We start from the raw sequence: 25,636 nt of genomic DNA, 5'->3' as shown, positions 1-25,636 counted from the left end.
AGGCGGCAACACATGAGCAAGCTGCTGTTGATGTATTATAAGAAAAATAAAAATGCTGTAGCTTAAAGCATGTTACTGACGATAGTAAAAACAAACAGTTTTCAGCGCCTGCTTTGACCTCAGGCAACAAGGTCACAGGTTCCTCAAAAGCAGTTTTTAATGACCTAAAAATCTATGCACCATAATTAGGAGAGAATCCGAACATTTCTTCAATAACTCGGTAAAGCCATCCCTCACTAAATTGTGCAGCTTTATTTATTAAAAGTGATAATAAGGATGCTGTAATCTTTTTTTTTTGTCTATTTGGACCAACTAGGACACCTGGGAACTATTTCAAACTGTGAAAAATTCCATGTCTACTTTTAATGACTTTTTTTTTTTGCATGCACACAATTAATAACAATGAGTGAAGAAAATGAAGTCATAATGAGGTATAATAAAAAAGACATTAAAAAAAAAATCGAGTACTCAATCTCAGCTTTGATGAAAAATTATATTATAGCTAAATTTTTCTCAGAACATACAGTTCATTAATTTTCTGTACCACTTTTCCTCACTGTACGGGTTCATTTACATGCCTCATTGAAGAAAAAAAAAACAATACCGACTGTCACTGTCTCATGCAGAGTCTTTATAACACAGAGTTTTAGTGACCGTGTTTTAGTGGTGCCACGAGTCTTGCTGGGCATAGCTTTCCACTTTTACTGCACATCTCTGTGTGGCGAAAGCTTGTGCATTGCCCCATAAACTTCCTGCTGCCAGTCCCGCGTGGTTTCTTTATATGGCGCAAGCTCTTCAAACAAAGCCCACACATGAGGCGGGTTTCATCTTGGATGACGACAGCAGTTTTACATCTTTCACTGTAAACTAAGTGCCACTAAGTCCAATTAACAAAAGAGGGTTCAGGAAGGAGCGACAATAAAAAATGAGGAGAATGCTTATTGCTTTCAACTTGGCATGTGATGGTGGCTTGCACACGAAATCATTCCATGGTGTCTCAAATCATTCATGGAGAAACACAAAACACAAAATGGAGTGTACTAATGGAGGATTTCTTGGAAAAAAAATGGATGGTGATAAGGATAATGACTATAATGATAGAAATTGTTTTGTCCTGTGCCCCGCCCGCATCACTGGGACATCAGCAGAATAGATAGCAAGAGCCAGTCTATTTATTTCCATGTGTGATAGGGAAGGGGGACATTATCTTGGGGAAATAAACACAAGTGTGCCTATGTTAGTTTTTGAGGCTATCAGATCATGCATGCTTTTTTAGCCAAACTTCTCAGCTGTAAAAGAACCGACTCTAAAATGTTCTTAAAGTAGCTTTGGTTTCATATTTATGTGCGGTCTTGTTTGCAATGGATGCACAGAAATGATCTCTGACATTTCCCGCAGTGCTTTCGTGTTTTATTCGCCCATTCTTTCCTTTTCATTGCCTGCAACTTTACTGTTCTGGGTGACGGCCAATAATGTCTTAAGAAGTGTTGAAGCAGCAGGCAGCTCAATACCTGCTCAGCAGTGAAAGGTTAGCTCCAAGCCGTTGGGCCCTTTGGAGCTTTTCACATTCAATTATTCAGATCTTAATAATGTGTAAAAATCAATATTGCATTATCAGAACCATACTGACGTAATGTCCCCAAAGGAGCTTTTCCTACTAAAGTTTTTGCTAACTTCTAGTGAGTGAGTGAGTGAGTGAGTGAGTGAGTGAGTGAGGGAGGGAGGGAGGGAGGGAGGGAGGGAGCAACTTTACTAATTAAAATGACTTTTGAAATGAGTTTAATAAAAATATATTCCTCACTGAACTCAATCTGCTGTAATCTATTTGTAAACTAAATATCGAATATTTAGTACAGAAGAAATGCGTATCGCGTGTAGTATAACTTAATATAAATAAACAAACAAACAAATAAATAAATAAATAAATAAATAAATAAATAAATAAATAAATAAATAAATAAATAAATGAATGAATGAATGAATGAATGAATGAATACTGTGCATATCATTGTGTTAATTCTTCTTAGTAAGTCATAGTGTCCCATCACTGGTGAGTATTTTAAGAGTCATGGTGGGTGAGTGAGTGAGTGAGTGAGTGAGTGAGTGAGTGAGTGAGTGAGTGAGTGAGTAACTTTAATAATTAAAATGACTTTTGAAATGGGTTTAATAAAAATATATTCCTCATTGAACTCAATCTGCTGTAATTTACTTGTAAACTAAATATAAAATATTTAGTACAGGAGAGATGCTTATCACGTACAGTATAACTTAATATAAATAAATAATTAAATACGTAAATATGTGAATGAATGAATGAATGAATAAATAAATAAATGAATAAATAAATACTGTGCATATCATTGTGTTAATTCTTCTTAGTAAGTCATAGTGTCCCATCACTGGTGAGTATTTTAAGAGTCATGGGCTATTCACGTTGTCATTGGGGCTAACTAGTACCCACTGGCACCATTTCGTCATTTGCTTGAGTGCATTTTTACTTCTGTATTTGGGCTTTGTACATTCCTTCTGCTTCACGAATATATCCAGTGACAAGACAGAGGCAAATTGCTGAAGCTCAAAGATAATGGTTTCTCATAACCGAAGATATTGAACTCAGTAGGAGGGTCACAGCGAGAATGACTTTATACTACCCATTTGAGAATGTTGTACTCCCAGTTTGTTAATTAACACAACCACTTTATGACCCATGCCGATTAACACTGGTTCCGATAAAACCGTCTCATTTTACTTCGGGTTTGTTCTATGCCAGACATTTTTTTTTTCGTTTGATGATTTCAAGATAAGTTTCACAATAAGTGACTCCTGTGTGTGTTAAGTCTAGGAAAACACAAGATATCTGTGTTTGTTTAACACTACTGTATGTTTACACACATTGTAAAAAGACTAATGAATGCAGGTTGTCTTCTAAGTATGCCGAGCTTCAGAGGAACCAGTCAAATGAGTCCAAAAACTTGACGGAAGCTTGGCTTAACTAAACACCAAAGATACCTCCCATGAGCGAACAGTCTTTTTTTTTTTTTTTTTTTTTTTGAACACAGCATACCACACTAGCATAGGCATTTTGAAAGTTCCTCCAAAGTGCGAAATAACAACTGGGGGTCTCCCATAATAGTTAACGCAAACAAAACGGCCTGACCTGTGCAAATGTGAAATGCGGGCCAGGCCTCACAAGAATGTCAACATGGCAGATGCAAAGCATCGGAAACATGCGCCGCTCAAACACGACACTCAGACACAAAAGGTCGAGATAAAGGTTGCAGCGGAAAGGGTGGGAGTGGATTGAAAAAGGAATGGGGTGCAATGGGAACAATAGTCGTATGATAAAATTCAAGAGGAAAAGATAAATAAAGCCGTCAACAACAAATATTATGTAGCGACAGCATGGCGACTTGCTGTTTGATTGTGTATCGCATAATCCGCCTATTTATAAGCACACAGATACAGTGGTCCCCTCCCAGAGGAATGTTAATCTTCCCAAGGGGCTTTGGTCAAGAGTCCAATGAATGTTATGTAGTTGACAAGTCCAAAAGCACAAACTACTTATCGGAAAAAATGTCATTCTTAAGTAAATATTGCCCATGTGTGTAAAATCAGTGCTGCGAGATTCGAGGAAATCGAGACACAGTCAGACGAGAATACGAATCAGACAACATTGCACGAGTTATTACAGTTGTCTTAGACTAAGTTCAGCCAAATAAGTAAATGCAGGTGTAAGTGTGCCAATAATTTTTAACTTTAGGTATTTTGATGCTAGCATGGCCAAGATGTGTTTTATATGACTTTGCATTAAGTTTTATTTTGCAAAACTCTTTCGGGAATGTCTGATCAGGAGTTTCACCTGTTTTTGTGTACTTGATATTGCCCTCATATTAACTAGTCTCTTAAATATACAGTATTTAGTCTTCTGCACAATCTTGTTGGATCATCTGATTTTGCTCTTCATCTTTAAACATCTCCGACACCTCCCGAGTCTCAGGTTTTTGTTGTTTTGTCTGCCCTTATCCGAGTTCTTTTTTTGTTACTTCAAATGAACTTTGGCGCCACCAGCATCCAACAGATCACACAATTGTGCAAAAACAAAAAACAAAAAAAAAAACTACTGAGTGCAGTGAGTAGTGGGAAATCTATTTGTGAAATTATTTTTTATTTTATTTTTATTTATTTTATTTATACATGATACAATTCAACCTCAAGTTCCAAGAGTTTTCTTGCAAGTGCTCGAGAGGTCACAAATGTCAAACAATGTTCTTCAAACCTTCAGGAATTATTCTTCTTTGACAGTCCGAAAGCTTTTAGTAAACGTGTGACCAAAGATTGTCAAACAAGTGAGGTCATATTGCCATTTTTCTTGTCAGTGCTCTGCTAGTGTCAGTTTTGAAGGCCCTAAAAATATTGTTAACCAAATTTATGATGTTTGACTTAGCAGGCCTTAAAGTTCATATCTGTACACGAGTCATATATTTTTTTATCTCGATCTGTGTGTATATTTTTTTTTAAAAAGAACAACAAACCATTTTTTTAACTCTGAACTTGGGTGAATTATCTCAGTTGGGTTGGACAATTTCATATCTGGCAGGATTTACTGAATACTAAAGCACCATTTTATGTGAGCCCTTGAAATGCAGGTTTTGTTTTCAGCCGCCAGTTCGATTCTATTCGCATAGGACAGAACAACCTGACAAACGGACGGGTGAGTTTGACATCTGCGCACCGTTCAATTTATAGAACCGACTCGAGTTTTAACTGGTTCTGCTTTACATCACCCAAGCTACCTGCTACATGTTTGTGTAAAAAGGCCTCATCCTCCTCAGTGAGCCTGGCAAAACTCCGAGAGGGGAGTCACCGTGTCTGTGACAGAGTAGCTGATCTCATTAGCGGGTCGACGGGGAGGACGGTTGAGCAGGTCGTTCCTCCTTAATCGCAGAAGGTTACGCAGTTTGCAACGGGTTACACGACTGTACTCAGAGTAAACAACAGTTATGAAGAAATGTAATAAGCATGGATTACTGACAAAGCAAAGGAAAGCAGAACGTCCTGAGTCGAAGAGAAAGTTCTCAGGGAAATGACCTACCGTATTTTCCGGACTATAAGGCGCACCGGACTATAAGGCGCACCTTTAATGAATGGCCCATTTTAAAACTTTGTCCTTATATAAGGTGCACCAGACTATAAGGCGCACCATTAATGCATCATGTCAGCTTTTTAATCCAAATCAAATCATTCTCCATTTTATCTTTTTTATTTCAACTTCAGACGCAACAAATTACTTTATAATCACAAAATAATGATCCATAGTCTTTTTGATTCATAGTCTTCAGCGGGCCACTTATGATTGATTTCATGACACAATGCTTCGGGCCAGTTTAAATTTAGGAATTTTGTCCATATATAAGGCGCACCGGACTATTAGGCGCACTTTTGAGAAAAGTTTTGGTTTTTAGGTGCGCCTTATAGTCCGGAAAATACGGTAATGTAAGGGTCGTGTAATTCATCTAGTAAATTGGAACGTGGTAGATGAATGGGAAACAGCAGTGGGAAATGGTCCCATGTGGTTTATTTTATGACGGGAACTAAGGAAGTTGTTTGAATATGTATTAAATTTGGACTCTGATAATGAAAGTAAGGAGGTGGACAGTGGAATAAAATGAAGAGCTAACCACGGCATAGTCAAACTCTCTCACGGCTTCAGCAAGGACAACAGCATCAATCACACTCAGAAGACAGCTTCCTTATCCGCAAGATAAGAAGGTGCTACTACGTGCATGTGTGTATGTGTGCATGTGTCATCCTCCTTTTTTTAGACTGAAATGTGATGCAAAAGGCAGGGAAACAGTTTTTATGAGTAATAGATTTGAGATAAGCAATGAAAGTGAGCAGAACAAACTTAAGATTCCAAACTAAAAAATCATCACATAAAAACATCACTGAAAGATTTTTCAATGACAAAAATATTATTTATGAATATTATGGAGTGATGGGCTTGACATCAGTTTTTAACAAGAAAAAAAATGAATTTTGTAAATAATAAAAACAACGGTAACACCAAAAGGGGTTTTAATGATAATTTTTCCTGTCTGGGCCTGGTTGGCAATGAATTTCTTCAATTTTAATGGTTTATTTTATTAGTTTATTTAATTAATTTATTTAATTTTATTAGTTTATCATAGGCCACATTTTAAGAGTCCTCAGTCAGACACTTACTCCGAGTCAGCATAAGCTTTTTATAGCAGTAAATGTACACATACGCCAAATAATTTTGGCTGTGATTGAGTATTGTGATGGTAAAACTATTTAATAACAACCATTGCTATGTGTTTTCAATGAAATAATCTGCTGTAAACTTTTATTGCTTCTGTAAAAAAAATGTGACATATACCATATTATCTGCAGTATTTTAAAATATAAAAAAATACACTATCATCTCCTACGGTCTAGTTCCACTTCCCGATATCAATGTACTGAAACGTATAGGCAAATAAACTCCATGTAATTTATCTCTTGTAAAAATTTACAACTGAATGAATTTCTTAGTTCGTAATTTAGTGGGAAGAAAAACACTCCAATGTAAAAGTATACGAAAATAAATTGCAATAAAAACAGTTGTGGTGAATGAGTGAGGCTTAATGACTTGGAGAAGCTGGCAAGGAGCATGCAAGGGGTTTAAAACATAGCCAAATATTTAGTAGAACTGCGTGTACAGTGCTCCTGGTGTTTGCTTTTAACATAAATTATTTTTCTGTTGATGGAGGGAGGGGGTTGTTTTGGCACCATTTTATAGAAAGTGATGTTGCTATAAGAATCTGATTGCAGTGAAACACCCCACGTGACCACGGAGAGAGAGAGAGAGAGAGCGAGAGAGAGAGAGAGAGCGAGAGAGAGAGAGAGAGCGAGAGAGTGACGCACGAAAGTTTCCTCTTGCTTCCCTGCGCCTGAGCAGTAGTCACCACACTTTAACAATCCTACCTATTGAGCAGCAGTTAGAAGTTTAGAAAATGCACTTCACTGTTTTCAGAAGCGCTTCTGATTTTATCACGTTATTCCGCTGTGGATAACAGCAGAGATTTTTTTTTTTTAATTTGTTTTTTTGTTGGATTAACTTTACAAGGAAGAGAGATTGACAGGCTGCTACACTGGACTCAAGGATGGAGACGTTGTTTTGCATGATCGCGCTCGCTTTGGCACGGACGTCTTGGGGTCTTGGATATGTGGAGCCCGGGGTCCTGAGTGGCCAGAGGGCGGCGAGTAGACACAGGTAGGGTCAGATTCATGCAAAATGTGTGTGTACCCTAAAATAGTTTTGAGTTGTACTTGAGAGCAATTGAAAGAAGTTGCGCTATTTTGTGCATCATCATCGCCATCATCATCATGAGAAATTTCTAATAGAGATTATCATAAAATTATGACTAAAATGTTGATGTAGTTTTGTATTGGTATTTATTTTAGATATGTTCCTAATCATTTGTCCCTCACGTGAAGTTGTATCAAGATTCATCAATGAGCCAATTAAGGCACCCCTATTTTACATTTGAAAAATCTCAGGCACAGCATACTACCAAACAAAAGTTTCATTAGAAGTTTGGATAGAAAATTACAGAAATAATGATGATCTCGTCTCAATTTATTATAAAATTTACTTAGTGTTGAATTGCAGCCTGTTTAGTTGAACTCACACAGCGATTCTGTTTTACAATGGCAACAGGTGGCTCCAGGTTAATTCTTTATTCTACCATCTTGTGGAAGCATTTAATTCTTTTTCACTATAAATCACTGTCATGGAAGATTTTGTTTTATAATAGATGAATAATTATTTTCGAACCAATGAAATAAAACTTCCCATGACATAGCTGTGGCATTGTGGTTGGGAATCACTGCACTATTTAAAATATAGTAACGATAATATTATTCAATTTATCTTTCTGACTGTGCTAATAAAACCTTAATTATTAAATGATCCATCTTATTACTGGTGTGCTAATTTTAGGACAGGCACGTGGGCTACTTATGTGTTTTTTGTGGGACCGCCAGCATCACATTAGTGACCCCTTTGTTAACTGCACAAACTATCAGCTGTTACAAAACTACAGTCGCCTCGCTTGTTTACTTTCATACTTGGCTTGCAGTAAACGTGAGTGTCATTATTCACGCTGCGATTGTGAGATTACAATTTCAACTTCCCAGCCATACTGGCGCCCTCATATTGTCATTGGAGATTTCAAGCTTGCTCCTCTTCTCATCAGCTTCACACGATGTGTGCCACTTAAGAGGCTAAAACTCTTGAATTATAAAAGCCAATAACAACAGAGCACTTATACATATATCTCAATTACCATATTTTCCGCACTATAAGGCGCACCGGATTATAAGGCGCACCTTCAATGAATGGCCCATTTTAAAACTTTGTCCATATATAAGGCGCACCGGATTATAAGGCGCATAGAATAAATGACTCAACGTTGCTCAAACGTTAATGCAATCACACAACACAAAATAAACACGTAAAGTTTATTTTAATAAGTTAGTCCTCATCCACGAATCCATATTGGTCCATATATAAAACGCACCGGATTATAAGGCGCACTGTCGGCTTTTGAGAAAATTGGAGGTTTTTAGATGCGCCTTATAGTGCGGAAAATACGGTAGAGAAGAATGTATTTGCGCTTACATTCACACCTAAGGACAATTTAGAGTCTTCAATTTGCCTATCATGCATGTTTTTCGGAATGTGGGAGTACCCAGAGAACACCTGCACCGGCACGGGAAGAACATGCAAAATCCAGACCGGATTTGAACCTACTGCCTCTGCACTGGGACAGCAGATGTGTTAACAAGTCATCCACCCTGCTGCCTATGAGTTTTTGTATATCTATCATCACTATTATTTTTATTATTATTGTAAACCTGTGGTTGTGCTCTAGATATAAAGTTGTGTAGAGTATAAATGAGTTCATAGACTTAAAACTCACCAGACTGGGTGAGTTTCTCAGGAAATATTCATCCATTCATCCATCTGCCCTCCATTGTGAATGTTGCTTATCCTGTTCAGGACTATGGGCAAGCTGGAGTCTGACCCTGCTGACTTAAGGTAAAAAGCGAGACGGATCACTATATCACTCATCCTCAGGGCTGATGAATACATCATCAATTTTCTATACCGCTTATCCTGCTGATGTGACAGGGGTCTGGAGAGTAGCCTTCAAATTGATGTATGAACTTTTTTTTGGATTGAGTACCAAGAGTGAATCCATGCAAGCAGATGAAACGCCACAAAAGAGGTGAAAGGTGAAATTCAAACATGGATTATATGATCTGGAGTGTGCAGTGGATGGATGGATGGATGGATGGATGGATGGATGGATGGATGGATGGATGGATGGATGGATGGATGGATGGATGGATGGACGGACGGATGGACGGATGAAAGATGTGTGGAAACAAAATGAGAAGAGCTACTTAGATTTCCAGCCAATGTTTACACCCACAATGGCGCAAGCCACCCTTTTTTTTAAAAAAAAGAAATACTAGTTTAACTTGCTACAAAATTGCCAACACTCGCTCTAGCGCCTCTACAGATTTATGTTGCGTGCTACATGGATTCATGCTGACAATGAAAATAGAATCCTGACAGTTAACTGTGGTTAGCTTATATTTCACGCGTGTTGAACCGACTTTGTATATTTGGAAAGTCCCACCACAGAAACCGACTGGGTGAGTGGGAACTGTTCAAGAATGGGTTTGTTTCTGTTTGCTAACATTTGGGGTTCACAAATAGAGTTTGGATTCCAGCTCAGCTCAATGTTTATTTCAACGGTTCCAGTTGAAATTTCACAAGAATCATTACAATTTTCTAATGGCTACCACATCCCCCCGCTTGTTGCATGTCATTAAGCTCTTTTTGCCCAGTGTGAGGACGTAAAGTTTTGGGACTGACGTGAGCCTGTTGTGTGTTTGTCTATAAATGAAATGAATGGCTTGATTGGTTTTAGCGGAAGCAATCAAGGATTCTACTGCACTCTAAGTATGTATGTGTGCATACAAAATGTATATATGAACCACAACGAAAAGAATGACAGTTTACAGAGTTACATGTGGCATACAGCTGTGTTCATGCTTTCCATATGTTTGCACTTAGTATGTGTGTGTGTGTTGTGTGTGTGTGTGCAATATGAGCTTCTATTAGGTTTCTTTCTCAACATCACAGAAGTCAACTGCTTCTGTTTTGACTCACTGAGTGATGCTAGTTGACTTTCTGGTCTCTTCGAGGTTCCTTTCGTAATTTCAAAATATGTATTTCAGGTATTTGTGACTCGAATTTGCATTGGTGTTTTGATTTTGAGTGTCCGCAGTAATCTGTGTGGACTGATCTAAAAAGGGTGAGTAAAATCATTATTTTATGTGGCCAGCAAAGACAAATTGTGCATTAAATTCATGTGTCATTACTAGAATTGCAAATTGTCTTCACTTTAATATATATATTTTTAAATATTTGACCAGTTTTTACTCGTCTGATTTGAAAACGAGTTATTTGTCGGTTCGTTTTGTAGTTTTTACTGAATATAATATGAGGTGCTCATACATTTATTTGGGTTGACAGTCATAATGGCCCTCCGAAAGAAGCTAGGTCTACAAAGCGGCCCGTGAAAAAAATTTGTTTGACACCAGTATGGAAAGGGAAGCTGACACCAGTGCCACTGAGCTCACACTGTGAGTCTTAACGTTGGACAGCATTATTCTTCTTTGGGTGACAGTGGCATTTAAAGAATAGCAGTTGGGATAAATATATCACAGAACACATTAGCTCACAGAGAGTCAAAAAAACAACACTGTGATTCCTTTTCCACAATCAATCATGCAAGACAAGAAAATGTTGACAAGTGCCCAATTCTAATTTTATGATTATAAAAACATATGCATTGGAGATACTTTTGTGATGAATTCCAATTGCGGTCACGATGCAAAATATCTGACCTGTTATCGTATTTCAGGAGGAAAAGTTCAAATCAACCGAATCAGATCTGGAGAAGACTACATTTCTGTGGTTTGTGTTTAGCATACAGCCAAGGAACAAAAGCTCGAAAATAGACGCCTGAGAGATGAGCAAAGCCGAAATAAACATTGATTCTGAGTGAGTCAGAATACAGAAGTCCAAGCAGAACCATGATAGGACCAAAGGAAGACTGGAAAAAAGCGAGGAGAATGTCTGGGAAAATATTTAGTAGAAGACAAGTAGGCATTACGTTACTGAAGTTCTAAAAGAAAGGAGGAGACACAGAAAAGATTAGCCAGCCCCCTCTTCATGAAACCAGTAGGCCATGAGGGGGATCTGCACGGCTGAGTCACTACGAACAAAATACACCCACTTGCCCACTTAGATGAGAGAGAAGAATGCAATGTAGGTTGACCCGCTGACATCTGTTTGAACTCAAAAGATGTGTTTGGACAGATGTGTCTAGTAGGTGCTTGAATCAAGTGAAGACGTCCAGCAGGCGTCGGAAAGGACATCTTCTTGTCAGTGTCACGGTGATGAAGTGTGTGGGTGGAGCTGGTTGATTTGTAGACTAGAGTACCACTAGAGGCCAGTAAGGAGCTGACAATAATCAACAGTAACAATCTGTTTGGATTTTGCATGCTGATTGACAATTTGACAGAGTTCTCGAACTGGATGTGGATTGATTCTAGAGGTGTCGAACATTTTGCCCTGGAATCGGAACCTATAAATACCACGGTGTAATGTTTTGTGCTATTTTACTGACCACTGGAGGCACCGCAATGTTCCCAGGCAATTTAGTGTAATAGGATTTTCCTGTTCTTGGCCAAACCTTGGAAAGTATCCAAATTTAGTCTCTTTGATTTTGTGCAAATTAGGTCAGTTAACAAATCCACTTATGTGTGAGAGTAAGAATGTGGGAAAAGCATCCATTACAGCTCCATCTATTGTAAATGAATTAGCGAAGCTTCCAGCAATCACTCCAATATGGGTTGTTGTTTGGATTATCTTCACGTTGCATGAAAGTAAGTCACAAAAGTCTCAAGTCATAACCTTCAAGCAAATCCCAAGTTACTTTACCAAAGTCACGTTACACCACCTGCGCTATAAGTTTGACCTGTTTTTTTTACATCTAAAATCTCATCTACTTATTAATACTACTGTTAGGCATAGCTCATCTGCTAAATTCACAAACTTGACAACCTGACTATTGGCCCAGCACGATAATATTAATTTCAAACTACCTTACCAAATAGTCAGAAGTCATCAAATCAGTGAGTCCAGTTGACTCGAGTCCAAGTCATATGACTTGTATCCCCCCCCACCTCTGCAAAAAAGTGAACCATCCCAAACAAAACTATCATTTATAAGCATGTTTTTCCATAAATGGTTAAAAGTTAAAGTCACAGATGTCCCAATACGTGCGTGGACAATGCTAAAGCAAATGAGGGTATCATAGATCGTCTCTGTATATCTTAGTGACCGCCAGGCTAAACAATCGAGGTTTACTCAGTCACGCTGTCCCTACATTTTGGAACAAGTCCAAACAGAGAATGGTGCGTGTGTGTGTGTTTGTGCACTCTTGAACTGCAGTCACATCGGAAGAATGTGTGTTCTGCCTTTATGTTCGCCCGTATGCAATCGCTCGAGCGTGAGTGAGTCCATTCAAGAGTATATGTCTGTGTGTATAGGGATATACCTTTACAACACACTGGAGGGATGCTTGACCTGAGGTCAGAGTTCATCCATAGAGGCACAAGGGTCCCAAGGAGCTCATTGAAGTTGCTTTCCAAAGCCGTTCCTTGAAGGCAAATGAAAGATCTCACAACAAAAGAGACCGCTTAGGGGTTTCTTTGTTTAAGTATTAAGCCTCATTCCCATTTTTTTTCCCATTTCATTTACGCTCCCACTTGCCTTCAGTGTTTCTGTTGTCGCTAAATATTTCGGTTTTATCCACAATTCTTCGTGCAAAAACGAGAGACTGCTATGTGTGGGTTGATTTGTCAGACTGTGTGCTCAGTCAAAGTGCCAGGCTGCTTTTTAACAAGCTAGGTGGATTTTATAGATACTCAGACAGGTGCAATTGTTCGACACATGCTGAATTACGACCCTGTGAATATAAAAAAGATGTCTGCCTGAGAGACATTTCGCAGATCACAATTGAGCTGTTTGAATGCATAAAAGGAGACGAGACTTTTTAATGGAAGGTATAAATATTCTCACTGTCCAATTAAAAGAATGCATCTTCAGACTGTGAGTTTTGTTTGTCTAAATTAACAATTATTGTTACAAAACTTAGAGATGCATGAGTCTAATGAGATTAGGGCTGTCACTATTAAATATTTTCAGAATTGATTCGTCTGTTGATTTTATTTGCATTTTTTCCCATTTACTGTTTATTAACCAATTATTTTTGAGTATTGGGTAATATTTCGTCATTGACAAAACAACTAAACAACAGCAAAGCAATATCACACAGGAAGGATTTGCTGGTCATTGTTTTCCAAATTAAAAGCAGATTATTGCAAGTGTCTTATTTTGATTAATACAAAAGATAAATCATTCTGCTTTCATGAAGGACTAGAGAAATAAAATAATCATTAGTTTAGAGCCTGAAAACAGAGGCTTTGAACAATCTTTAGTTAAGAAATGGTAAACGATTAGTTGATTATTAAAATACAAGGCGATTAATTTGATAATTTGTTGTCGATTAATCTTGACAGCCAAGAGTAATGTTACAAAACAAAGAGAATTGATTGTTTGAAATAAATTATGGCAATTTTATGGAGCAAATGCAAAACTTTTAGGTTTTACCTGCAAATGTAGCTTGGCAGTACTTGTGATACTTTTGGCCAGCAGAAATGACCTTGCTGGTCCTCACCGCCTTTCCACTTTCCTTTTTTACACTTATGAAATAGACGCCAAGATTTTTGCAAGGACTTTCATCAGACAGATTTTCCTTCCCAGCTTTTTTGCATTAATGTTGCTTTCGTGGATTATTGTACGGAATGCTTGACCTCACTCTGGCAAAGGTGTTAAGCAGCAAACAGTTGCATGGGTGCACGTAAACAAACTTTCCTTCTCGGACACAAACTACACAAACACACACGTGCACAAAGCCAGACACACCAGTTTAATGCATTCACTCATCACCGTCCTACAAATAAATGCTCCTCTTATGAATTTGGTCGCTCTAAAGGGCCTGGATGGAAGGATGGAAAAATAAATGTCAGCAGAAAACACTCCAAAGATGGAGAAAGTTGCATGACTGTTTATATATACATATATACATACATATGGACATGTATCTGTAAAATAAGAAAGGAAAGATGATTATTTATATAAACGTCAGTGTCTGTTCTCCATCAAGCAGGATAACGGTGCAAATTTGATGCTTATCTTCTGCCTCTGAGCTTCTGCGCCCGGAGAATACATTGCCAGAGGCAGCTCACTGAATCACAACGACCAAAACACAGTGGAACTACAGAGGGACCAAACTTGAGATTTATTACAGCTGTCTTATTTTAGATGTTCCCTATTCCATTCGTCTGTGTTCCATTTCAACCCCTGATGGAGAAATTTCCCCCTCTCTAAGAAAGTCCAAAAAACACACCGGGAATCCAACCACGGAACATGATAACAAAGTTGAGCGGCAGCTGTGTTTGAGGTGGGCGACAAAAGGTTGATTATTCCAGAATCAAGGTGGCAGATTGCTGGCTCCGAACGCCGTAGTTGGAGGAGAGTGAAATGAAAATTTGATGCAACAAGAATAAATAGTAAGTGACACCAAGTGTCAATCAAATTCAAAATCGGATTTGAATAGTTTTGCTATGGCAAGGTGTTCCAATATTTCTCTTCATATTACAAAATTAGTATGCATGGATTTGCAAGTTAGTCAAAGCCAGACTGTGGTTCTAAGAATTTAATCGCGTTCCAGTGAGTTGCGAAATGTAACCAATCCAGTCTCATCTGAAGCCAAAATATGCTCAAAGTTCCCTTCTGCGCCTGTGTCTGCTGAAGAATGGAATCCATTGTTAAATTAGTGATGTTATCGTGATATGATCTGCTATTTTCACGAGTTGTCGACTTGAATGTACAAAATTATAATCACGCTTGAGATTTGATCTCAATTTATTCTTGTTTTGTTAGAAAACAACCATTTGCCTTGTCATCGGGTCTGACTACGTTTACGATAACTAGGGCCACTCATCATTTGTCATTTCCTTCAGCCTGTGTGTGTGTGTGTGTTTATGTGTGTGACATCACAGGAACTGGTGTGCGTATGTGGTGACCCGGACTGTTAGCTGTGTGATGGAGGATGGCGTGGAGACATATATTAAACCAGACTACCAACGCTGTACCTGGGGCCAGTGTCCTCGAGTGGCGTGAGTACCTATTACTCATACACACAAACACACAAACGCACTCATGCACACACAGTGGTACCTTAAAAGTCAAACAAGTCATCCATTACAGCATAGAAGTCAAACTCAAGGCCTCGGGGACCAGATACGGCCAGCCACATTATTTTATGTGGCCCGGGAAGACAAATTTTCAATTGACTTTGTGTCATTACTAAAATTATAAATTGTCTTCACTTTTTGAAAGTAGAAATATAGGAAGCAATTTTTATTACCATATTTCCCGGACTATAAGGCGCACCGGACTATAAGGCGCACCATTAATGCATCATGTCAGATTTTTAATCCAAATCAAATCATTCTCCATTTTATCTTTTTTATTTCAACTTCAGATGCAACAAATTACTTTATAATCACAAAATAATGATCCATAGTCTTTTTGATTGATGATTCATAGTCTTCAGCGGGCCACTTGTGATTGATTTCATGACACAATGCTTCGGGCCAGTTTAAATTTAGGAATTTGGTCCATATATAAGGCGCACCGGACTATAAGGCGCACTGTCGGCTTTTGAGAAAATTTTATGTTTTTAGGTGCGCCTTATAGTCCAGAAATTACGGTACTATTCATCTTTTTAAACAATTTGAACAGTTTAGACTAGTAGTCTCTGATTTCAAAACTAGTTATTTATCAATTTGCCGTGTAGCCTATACTGTAAATAATATAAGGCGTTGACAGTCACATTGGCCCTCCGAGAGAAACTATGACTACAATTTCCTCCCATTGGAATTTATAGTAAGACCAAGAAATTGTCTTTTCCAGGGACAAAATTGTTAAAAGTAGGATTTGAACACATAGAAAATAAGAAATATTTTGTTCAGTTGTCTGATAAGTAAACTTTGAAAAGAAAAATATCCTGATTTTGAGCTTTAATGGGGGAATTTTTGACATTCACCTTTCGGCGTGAATGGAATGTTTGCTTTAGAGTCTAATTTTTCCTGAAAATTCCGACTTGTGTGACTTTAAGGGTGTTCCGCTGTATTCTCCGCACACTCAAACAACTATCTATCTCCTCATTAACTTCCTGGATTTTATTGCACTGGCTTGTATTTTGTCTATTGGCTCCATCTCTCTTCCTGTCTGAGGATACTCATTTCACTCAGCGTTGTTTTATTCCCGAGCCATCTTTCAAGAACGTCTGGTTAGAGAGGTGCTCGCTTGTGGTTATCCTGGTATGTTGCCAAAATGTGCATGCTCATACCACAAGGGTTTGATTTCACTGATGAAGTGCTGTATTCAAAAGCCACACATGCATTACTGTGTTGACCAGGGAATATCCGGTGACCTCAGTCGAGGAACAAATTGACTATAGATGGGATGGATTTGATGATATTCTCCAAATACGGATGTTAGGCATTGAGACAACATTCAGCAAACTCTCCTGATGTTTTTGTTCTATTAAAGTAATAACCACGTTGCTATGGAGACTGGCTTCGGAAGTTGATCTTTGTGCCTGCCTAAATCATCTGCCTAACCCTGAGCTATGACAAGAATGGAGCTCCATCCATTCGGCCATCACCATCTCCTCTAGCACACTGGAAAACAATCTTGCTAACTTATTCGTTTTGTAATTGTTCTTCCACCCGCCACCTTTCGAGCTCTTTTTTATATTTCCTCTGAGAGCATAGCGTCTGGCTTTTTCTCACGCTCTTGGTGCAGAGAGTTGGAAGATGAAGATCTTTTCCAAAGTGCTATGCATTGAGTACCGCCTATGAAGAGGTTTAAAAAAGGGAGCAACCTGCTAAACAATTAAAGTGAAGGATTGTTAATGTGCCATAAATCTTTTTTTTGACTTCTGTCCAAATCTGGGCTCATTATGGCCTCTGGTTATTTAGACATGTATGACCCTCAATCACAAATTGGAACGACACATTAATGAGGGGGAGAACTTGCCAAGATAAGCATTCGACTTACTCAAGACGTTGAGTTTTAGTAGTGGCTAAATATAGCGGATTTTTTTGGAGAGTAGAACAGGAATAGCAGGCAATGTTTACAACTCGAAACAGTGCCACCTGTTATCTTTATGGAGAACGCAGAACTGTTCTGCGCCAAAATAACCGTGGCTATTTTTATTATTCAGTCTGGTTTAATGATGTGGAACAGTAGTCATAGTTCAACTGATTCAAAAGCAATGTGTAGCTCATATGGGTGGAGTGAGCTCAACCCAAACACTTATCGGTTTCCCGAAGAAGGGATCGGGAAAAACAAAAGGTGAGCAAGAGGATGATTTCATCGTTAAAAGTGATGTCATCCTTTTAAAGTTCCAAATGGATTGCTGATGTTTTTTCCTTTAATGTCCAATCACTCTAATGCATAGGTGTCAAACTTAAGGCCCGGGGGCCAAATACGGCCCGCCACATTATTTAATGTCAAATCTTCCTCCACAAATCTAATATTAATCAGAATACCACGACGTAACTACAGGTGGAACACAGAATCTATTTTTCCTCCCTCCCTTTAAAGCACATTTGCAACAATATTAAAGTTTCACATTTTTTTCTCAGGTACCGGACATACAGGAGGCCAAGGTACAAGGTGGCTTACAAAATGGTGACAGAAATGGAGTGGAAATGTTGCCATGGATACTCGGGGGAGGACTGTCAAGAGGGGCCAGGCAACGGTGGGCGACCTCATGTCACACAGACAGGCCACACACAAGGCGGCGGACAGAGTGGAAATGGTAATGAGCTGCATGATGTCACACTTGTGTAAAATCAGTCATCAGAATAAATCACAGCAAAAATATAAAATTATTTGGATAGGAAGGGATGGATAGCAAGGGTTCACTGTCCTATAATAATCAGTAATCAAGTACTATAATTGTGAATTTAATGCTGTGGTTTATGACGTATCCCTTTGTTTTGTATAGACATGATGAAATACTTTCCATTTCCTCTGGCCTATTATCAAAACCACTGGAAACCATCAACCATAGCCAAACAACATTTGTACGCAGCCAAAACCACACAATCTCAAGTTCAAAATTACGTCCTGGCGCAGCATGATGTTACAAACTTTGTTTTGCGTAAGATGTAATCAGACTTCGAATATCTGGTTTACTTTTTCTTTGTACCCAGGTGACAGTGAAAAAGTCAAACAGCTGGAAGGAACAATCAATGGCCTTAGCAGAGACCTTCACAACCTACAGACCTCCATTAATGATCTAAACAAGAAATTGTATGTGAATGTGTTTTTTTAATCTATTTCATTCATGTAAAGCACGTGTCAAACTCAAGGCCCGGGGGCCAGATAAATTTTTTTTGAAGCCCCTGGTGTAAAGGGAAGTAACGTCAACTTTTGTCCCGTATAGTTCAGTTCTAAACGGAGCGATTGTGCCAGCCGATTCTGCCCAGCCACACATGAAGGAAACGATCAACAACATCAACACGAAGCTGGACCATCTGTATAATAGGACACAGGTAAAAAAAAATAGAAAATTGAACTGCCTTTAAACTCCACCATATATTTCAGCTTTATAGATGTCATTGTCAAGTTGTCTGAAATTGTGTCAAAGCTTTTTTTTTTGGGGGGGGGGGGAGAGGACACAGATTATTTAATGCAAGCATAAACTTGGTGATTTGCTATGTTTGGTCAGGTCCATGATCAGACCCTGCTTAACATCAACAACCACTTAGAGAACGGAGGGGGAAACGACCTGGATGGAACTGCCGTCGGAGGAGGACTTCGGGGGAACCAGCTGAACACACTCAAGGAACAAATCCTGACAGAGCTGGAGAGAAGGGTGACTCTGTCCTGCTCTGCCTGCCAGGTGAAGCCTGATGTACTCTACATAAACAAATGCCAGGATCAGATTAACATCAGATGTTATTTTTAGAATCTGCTTATTGATCCAGGTGCCTCTCTGCGGCAGTATTAGTACTTGTTCTGGTTAAGTAATGTTTCGAAGTGTTATCAAGATCTGCTATCATTTTCCCCAGAGGGTGAGGATGACTGCAAAAACCCATTTAAAGCCATAATTTTCCTTTCCATAAACATTGAGTCACTTTTGACCTCATTCACCTTTCACGGTTCTTCACTGAAAGCCCTGTTAATTGCCTGTGAGTGCCACTCGCAAATTTTAGAGGTAATGAAATCAACTTGACACAAAAAAATAACAAAATTTAGTGAAAAATATCAATGTATGCATTGTAACAACTCAACTTGGCACAGTTCTACTCACTATTATTCCGTTTCCTGTGGAAAACTATATAGACCATATGTGTGACATAAATCACTGTTGGCCATTCTTTATTCTGGCAGAGTCATCAACACTTTATTTGGATAAATCTTTGCAAGTACAGAATATAAATGTTCAAATGATCCCTCCTACAACATTCCTAGGAAACCGCAATGTCTTATCACTCGTGAGCTATTTTTAGAATAGTTCCGCTGTCTGCTTGGTGCTTGTGTCAACCATGTTGGTGATACCAGTCAGCTTGCCCTTACTGTAACTTAGCTCTTTTTATATATTGTACAGTTTGACATGAAGCAGAATTCCCTAAAGAGGCGAAAAAAAAAAGATGAAAGTCAAAACAGTGTCAACAGAAATAACAGGCCATCTTATTTTCTTGTATTCAGGCTGGTGTAGAAGATCTGAAAAAGCAGCAAGAACAAGACAGAGAAAGAATTCGATCCCTGGAGAAGTTGATCAATTCCATGGACCAACATTTCCGACAGAACCTTCAAATCGTTAAAAGTGAGGCTGAACAGTCCCAGACGTGCTGCAGCATGGTCACTCAGCTGGAGAAGAGATTGACAGATCTAGATGTCCACGTCACCTCCACTTCCAGCAAGTGCGACACCATTAAAGGGCGACTGGATAAGGAGTTGTCTGGAAGTGTAGGAGGAAAGGGAAGGGTGACAGAAGACAGGATGAATGTCAGAGTGAGAGAGTTAGAGAAGAGGGTGAACAACACCGTGAGAAAAACAGAACAAAGGTGTACTAACACCAACAATAATCTGAAGGACAGTGTCCAAAGAGATGTCACGCAGCTCCGGAACATGGTCCTAACTCAGCTGGATGATCATAGCTTCAAAATCGGGAAACTAGAGCTTGATGTGGCCGTTCTTGGAGACACCGTAACTGACCACAGTCGGCGTTTAAGCCAGATCGAGAATGTCACAACATTCCTGGATAGAAGTTTAACAGAAACGAAGAAAATGTGCAATGACACTTGTGGGCGCAACGGAAAAGATCGTAAAACTGAAGACACTGTAAAAACCTTAGAATGGAGAGTTGTGGCTAACCAAGGGGAAATCCAGAAGTTCAACACCAGATTAAATGATTTGTCTGTGTCAGGTGACTCACTGGCAGACAGGATTATTAATCTAACAGATGATGTCAAAAAGATCATTGCCGTGACGGGCAAGGATGGTGCGAACTTCAACAAGATAGTCACGCAAGTTGAAACACTCAGCCAGGATTGGGAAGACTGTTTTGTTTGCAGCAGTGTGGAAGAAGATTTACGTTTGCTGGCCAACTCCACCAAAACGGGCCTCAACACGTGTCAGACAGAACTGAACGATCTCCGCAGAAAAGTAGATTCGGGAGAAACGATGTGCTCTCAGGTGTGCTCAAACCTCCAAGAAGAAGTAGGTCGACTCAGAGATGAAGTGGAGAAGAGCAGTGAACAGTGTCAAATCAACATCAATGATGTGAGGAATCGCTTAGACGGTCACACTGACCACAATGGAAGATTAGGAGGGGATCTGAAGTCCATCCAAGGAGAGCTATCTAAGGTCATGGACACATTCCACTCCATTAATGACACCCTGAAGAACATGGATACGAGCATACGGATGCATGGGTACACGCTAGATGATCTGACGGACACTAACGACAGGATCGATTCAGAGGTATGAATTGGTAATAAACTGACAGTTTGACTATACTTGCCTATTATTACAGCATCAAAATATAATTTAAGTTAATGCCAAGGACCCATTCAAAGCATTAAAACAATCTGTCGTTACTTACCGTATTTTCCTCACTATAAGGCGCACCTTCAATGAATGGCCCATTTTAAAACTGTGTCCATATATAAGGCGCACTGGATTATAAGGCGCATCTTCAATGAATGGCCCATTTTAAAACTTTGTCCATATATAAGATATATACATTTGGCCCACGGGCTGGACTTTGGACACGCCTGCTGTAGTGGTGCAATATTGGTCCATATATAAGGCGCACCTGATTATAAGGCGCACTGTCGGCTTTTGAGAAAATTGGAGGTTTTTAAGTGCGCCTTATAGTGCGGAAAATACGGTAAGTTTGGACTAAAACTTATGGACTGGCAAAGTATTACTGAGTCAGAATTTCTACTGAAAGACCTAAATCATTCTCGTGATGAACCACTGTTTTATTAAACTTGAAATAGCCTTTGAGAATGGACCACATGGCTACCATTTATGGCTAAAGTGTCAGTGCTGCTAGGATGTTTTATGTGTTATTTAATTGAAGAGTATGGACTGAAACATGCCTTTTTTTTATGGACTGTAACAGTTGTTTTGGCTTTGATAATCGTCTCGAAGGCATCATCAAATAACGGACTATGTATCATCCAGAAGCAACACTCTTAGTATGTCTGTTCTCTGTTAAAGGTGGACAATTTGAAGAATATTCTGGCCGAGCATGAGGATGACTCAAGCAGTCGATTCAGCAACTTTGGAAAAGACATCGAAGTGATCAGGAGTAACTATGTGACGGAAGTCGGGGAGTGTCGACGGGCAAGCGACGGCCTAGAACGCCGTCTTGCCAAACTTGAAGGACTGTGCGGACGCTTCGATTCTTTTTCGGACAGTTTGCAGAGGATCAAGGAGGGCTTGAACCAACATGTGTCTGGATTGTGGAGCTGTGTCAATGGACTCAATGTAACAGTCACATCTCAAGGACATGTCATTGACAATATCCAGAATGTCCAGCTCGAGAACATCCACTCCAAAATCCACAGGCTGAACTCATCTCTGCTAGATCTGGCTAAGGAGTTTCATGATTTCATACGACAGGATTTCATGGGTAAGACTTGAAAGATGCGGAGCATGGGATCTGACATTTGGACAAGATATAAAGCCTGGTTAATGGGAGGCAGTCAGAGAATGTAAAAAAAAAAATAGACCAAAGAATCTGGCCTGTCAAGCATTTACTTAAGAGGCTATAAAGTCAGCGGTGTGTTAAATAGGAGTTTAGTAAACATCAGGCTGAACTACTTAAGTCCATCAGGTCAAAGCTAAGTTTTCTTTACATAAAGAAGTTTCAAAAATCTCCCTGGAGCCATCGTTTATCAGTAAAGATGCTCAGAGGAGGATTTGTCTTCTTTCACTTTAAGTGTTTGTGATCTTAAAACTGTTAGCAAGATTTGAATGTAGCCTCACTTCACTATTTCCTCCCCGCCTTGATTCTCTGGCCAAAGAGGCGCCACTGACTAACGGGCGATTCATAATGGTATGCATATTTGTGATAAGGTCACCCAAGAATGCATATCCTGCTTCAACAAATAAGCAGCGCTAGCAATACTAAGCTAGCAATAGAAGTGTAGATGTTAGCCACAGTTGCTACATTGGTAGCATGAATTGCTATGTTGGTAGCAATCATTATTTGCAAGGGATGATTACTGATTATTACACTAAATGTTAGCAATTTGAAAGTTCTCCATGGTGACCATCAACACCAATGATCAGTCTTACAGCCTACTTGCTCCTCCGACCTAGGTCCATCTGGTCTACCGGGCCCCAAAGGTGAGCGAGGGCAGCCTGGACCCCAGGGAGTTGTGGGACCCCAAGGAAAGGTGGGGCCTCAGGGTGAGCAGGGCAAACAAGGACCAGTTGGACCCCCAGGTAGATAACAAAATCCTTCGTGTAGTAGACTATGCAGACGATAACTGATTTGGAAGTTAAATCGTTTGACTTAATCGGAACCTGAACTCACTCTTTTTGGTTTTCATCTCATTTTCCAGGTCTCAGAGGTGAACAGGGTCCGTGTCGTTCTAAGTAAACATCACATGGAAGCTCCCATTACTGTTTCATCTGTTTTAACTCCAGCCTCCTCTTTGCCCAACATCAGGTCTTGCAGGGTCTGATGCCCACGTGCCACGACTTTCGTTCTCCGCGGCGCTCACCCGGCCGATGAGAGGTGTCGGAACCATCGTGTTCAACGAAATATTTGTCAATGAAAAGAACGTCTATAACCCCAGAACAGGTTTGAATCGTTTCATTTTGATGGTGACTCCACTATGGTGGAACATCTAAAGTCAACCCAAATAACAAAATTTGAAAATGCTTTTAAATTTAAAAAAATGTTTTGGATATCATTTTTGTTTTGTCCCGCAGGTTATTTCACAGCTCCAGTGAGAGGGAGGTACTTTTTCAGTGGAATCCTAACCGGCCATAAGAATGTGAAGATTGAGGCAGTATTGTCCAAATCCAACACTGGTGTGGCTCGAGTAGACTCAGCAGGATATCAGCCTGAAGGCCTTGAAAAGCCCATGGCGGAAGCAAAACACATCCCTGGAGCTCTGGCAGTTTTTAACATCATCCTGCCTATGGAGGCGGGGGATACGGTCTGTATCGACCTGGTCACAGGCAAGCTGGCATACTCATCAGAACCTTTGACCATCTTCAGTGGGATGTTACTCTATGAGAACATCTGATTGGATGAACACTGGTGACATTTTTAGAGCATGGACTCTTTTTGTTTGTGTAAAGACAACACAACCAGGCAGTTATGGAGATCCGAGAAGGTCTCTTGAGAGCATACAAAGGTTCTTTCAGGGAATTGCATTATTTGAACTTGAGTCATCAGACATAAATAAAAATGCTTTCACTTTTGAACCAATTATTCCTGCTTCACAGCTTTGAGACACTTTTTGTTTTTCAATTGAGATCTTGTTATCAATTAAGTCGCTTCTTGGTTATCTGACATTCATATTTCTTTTAATTTGTGATATTACAGCCCTTAGGTGCCTTATTAATGAAAGGGCGGGAGGAGAATCAATAACCACATGGTGGTTCTTTGTCTGCGTTATCCATCCCCAGAATAAAATGTATGCAGGTTTTTGCCATGTTCAGACATTTTTCTCTCTAATGATCGCTATTGTTTTTGTGCTGACATTTTCGATTTGACCACAAGTCGATTCCGAGAACCACGATGCAGGAAGCCAACTGTCCTGGAAAAATGCAGAGGGAAATAAGTGGGAGTGTGACAGATTAAGACCACTATTCTTCGCAGGAAAAGCAAAAGTAATGTCGTCCACAGTTCATGTGTTGGAGATTGCAGGGTGAGACATTGAGAACTATCAGCAATGTCTTCATAATTTGTTTTTCATAAATAAGTTGGGTAAGATGTTGTACAAATTTTCATTTCAATGCATTATTCTGTTACCAATGAATGATTTGATAGAAATATCCCCTTGTCATTGTCGATAATGGCATCTTTTTCCAAAGAATTGTACACTCTTGAAGGAATGTAAATATTATTGAAAACAATTTATCATGGAATATTTTTATGCGCTACCACTTCACCTTGCAAGGTACTGTATGTTTTTGTATGTTTTGTACTATGTGTGCCAAATACAAGATACAAACTACACAGGGGCTCTGATAGTATGGTTTTATTCAGATTTTGCCGCTTTGATTGTACAATTACAAATTAAAAAACGATTTAAAAGTCAAAATAAAACTTCTAAATTGAGGAAACGTGTGTCTAACCTTTCGGACAATGTAGTATTGCTCCAAATGTTCGTTTACATTCCTTTAGAAGTCCGTTTTTGCGTTTTAGCACGATCGCGAATTAGCATCTTTCCGCTAACTCGTTAGCCTGCCCAGTATTTCTTGTTGGTGACCGTGTTTCGCGAATTTCACTTATCGCGGGTGGTTTTTGGAACCAACTATGCGCGATGAACGAGGGATTACTGTATATCATCAAACTTCTCAAGCTACTTCATTTTCTATATCTATAACCTCGAAATGGCTCTAAAACAAGTTAAAATGAATTAAATAGTGACTTTCAGTTTGTCCTATCCTACCTAGGAGTCGTATCAGTGGGGTTACAATGTGGCGTGTCTTTCTCCACACAACAGTGACACCCTGCGGCCAAAAACAGAAGTACAGCCTGCTCTATTGTGAATCAAATGAACATACTGTGTATACTTATTACATAGAGGTCCTTCGGGACAACGTATTGTATTGGGGTAAAGGGGTACTTAACGCTTTTAA

General features: G+C 39.3%; 2 protein-coding genes across 2 annotated transcripts in view; one reads left to right on the top strand and one right to left on the bottom strand.

The window, feature by feature from the left end:
• stmn4 (stathmin-like 4) overlaps positions 1-25,636 on the bottom strand; it is a 40,977-nt gene that overhangs the window by 14,720 nt on the left and 621 nt on the right. The gene's annotated exons all lie outside the window — the stretch shown is intronic.
• emilin1a (elastin microfibril interfacer 1a) lies at positions 6,932-25,010 on the top strand. The gene is made up of 12 exons (XM_088362746.1): positions 6,932-7,273; positions 15,274-15,390; positions 17,932-18,107; positions 18,505-18,604; positions 18,738-18,846; positions 19,023-19,196; positions 20,006-21,283; positions 22,028-22,442; positions 23,135-23,260; positions 23,380-23,397; positions 23,487-23,621; positions 23,753-25,010. The coding sequence occupies exons 1-12, from the start codon at positions 7,164-7,166 to the stop codon at positions 24,070-24,072; spliced, it is 3,078 nt and encodes a 1,025-aa protein (XP_088218872.1). The 5' UTR covers positions 6,932-7,163; the 3' UTR covers positions 24,073-25,010.

This window comes from Syngnathus floridae, chromosome 19 (genome assembly GCF_059516105.1).
Source record: "Syngnathus floridae isolate MCC-2025c chromosome 19, RoL_Sflo_1.0, whole genome shotgun sequence".
NCBI lineage: Eukaryota > Metazoa > Chordata > Actinopteri > Syngnathiformes > Syngnathidae > Syngnathus > Syngnathus floridae.
The sequence above is the reverse complement of the archived record's forward strand: the minus strand, read 5'-3'. Positions and strand labels throughout refer to the sequence as shown.

Bases quoted from the DNA above. Each gene is read 5' to 3' on its own strand.
- emilin1a (XM_088362746.1), top strand. From the start codon at position 7,164: ATGGAGACGTTGTTTTGCATGATCGCGCTCGCTTTGGCACGGACGTCT. The intron at 7,274-15,273 runs GTAGGGTCAGAT...GTGACATCACAG, and splicing joins AGGGCGGCGAGTAGACACAG to GAACTGGTGTGCGTATGTGG. The intron at 18,605-18,737 runs GTATGTGAATGT...TGTCCCGTATAG, and splicing joins AATGATCTAAACAAGAAATT to TTCAGTTCTAAACGGAGCGA.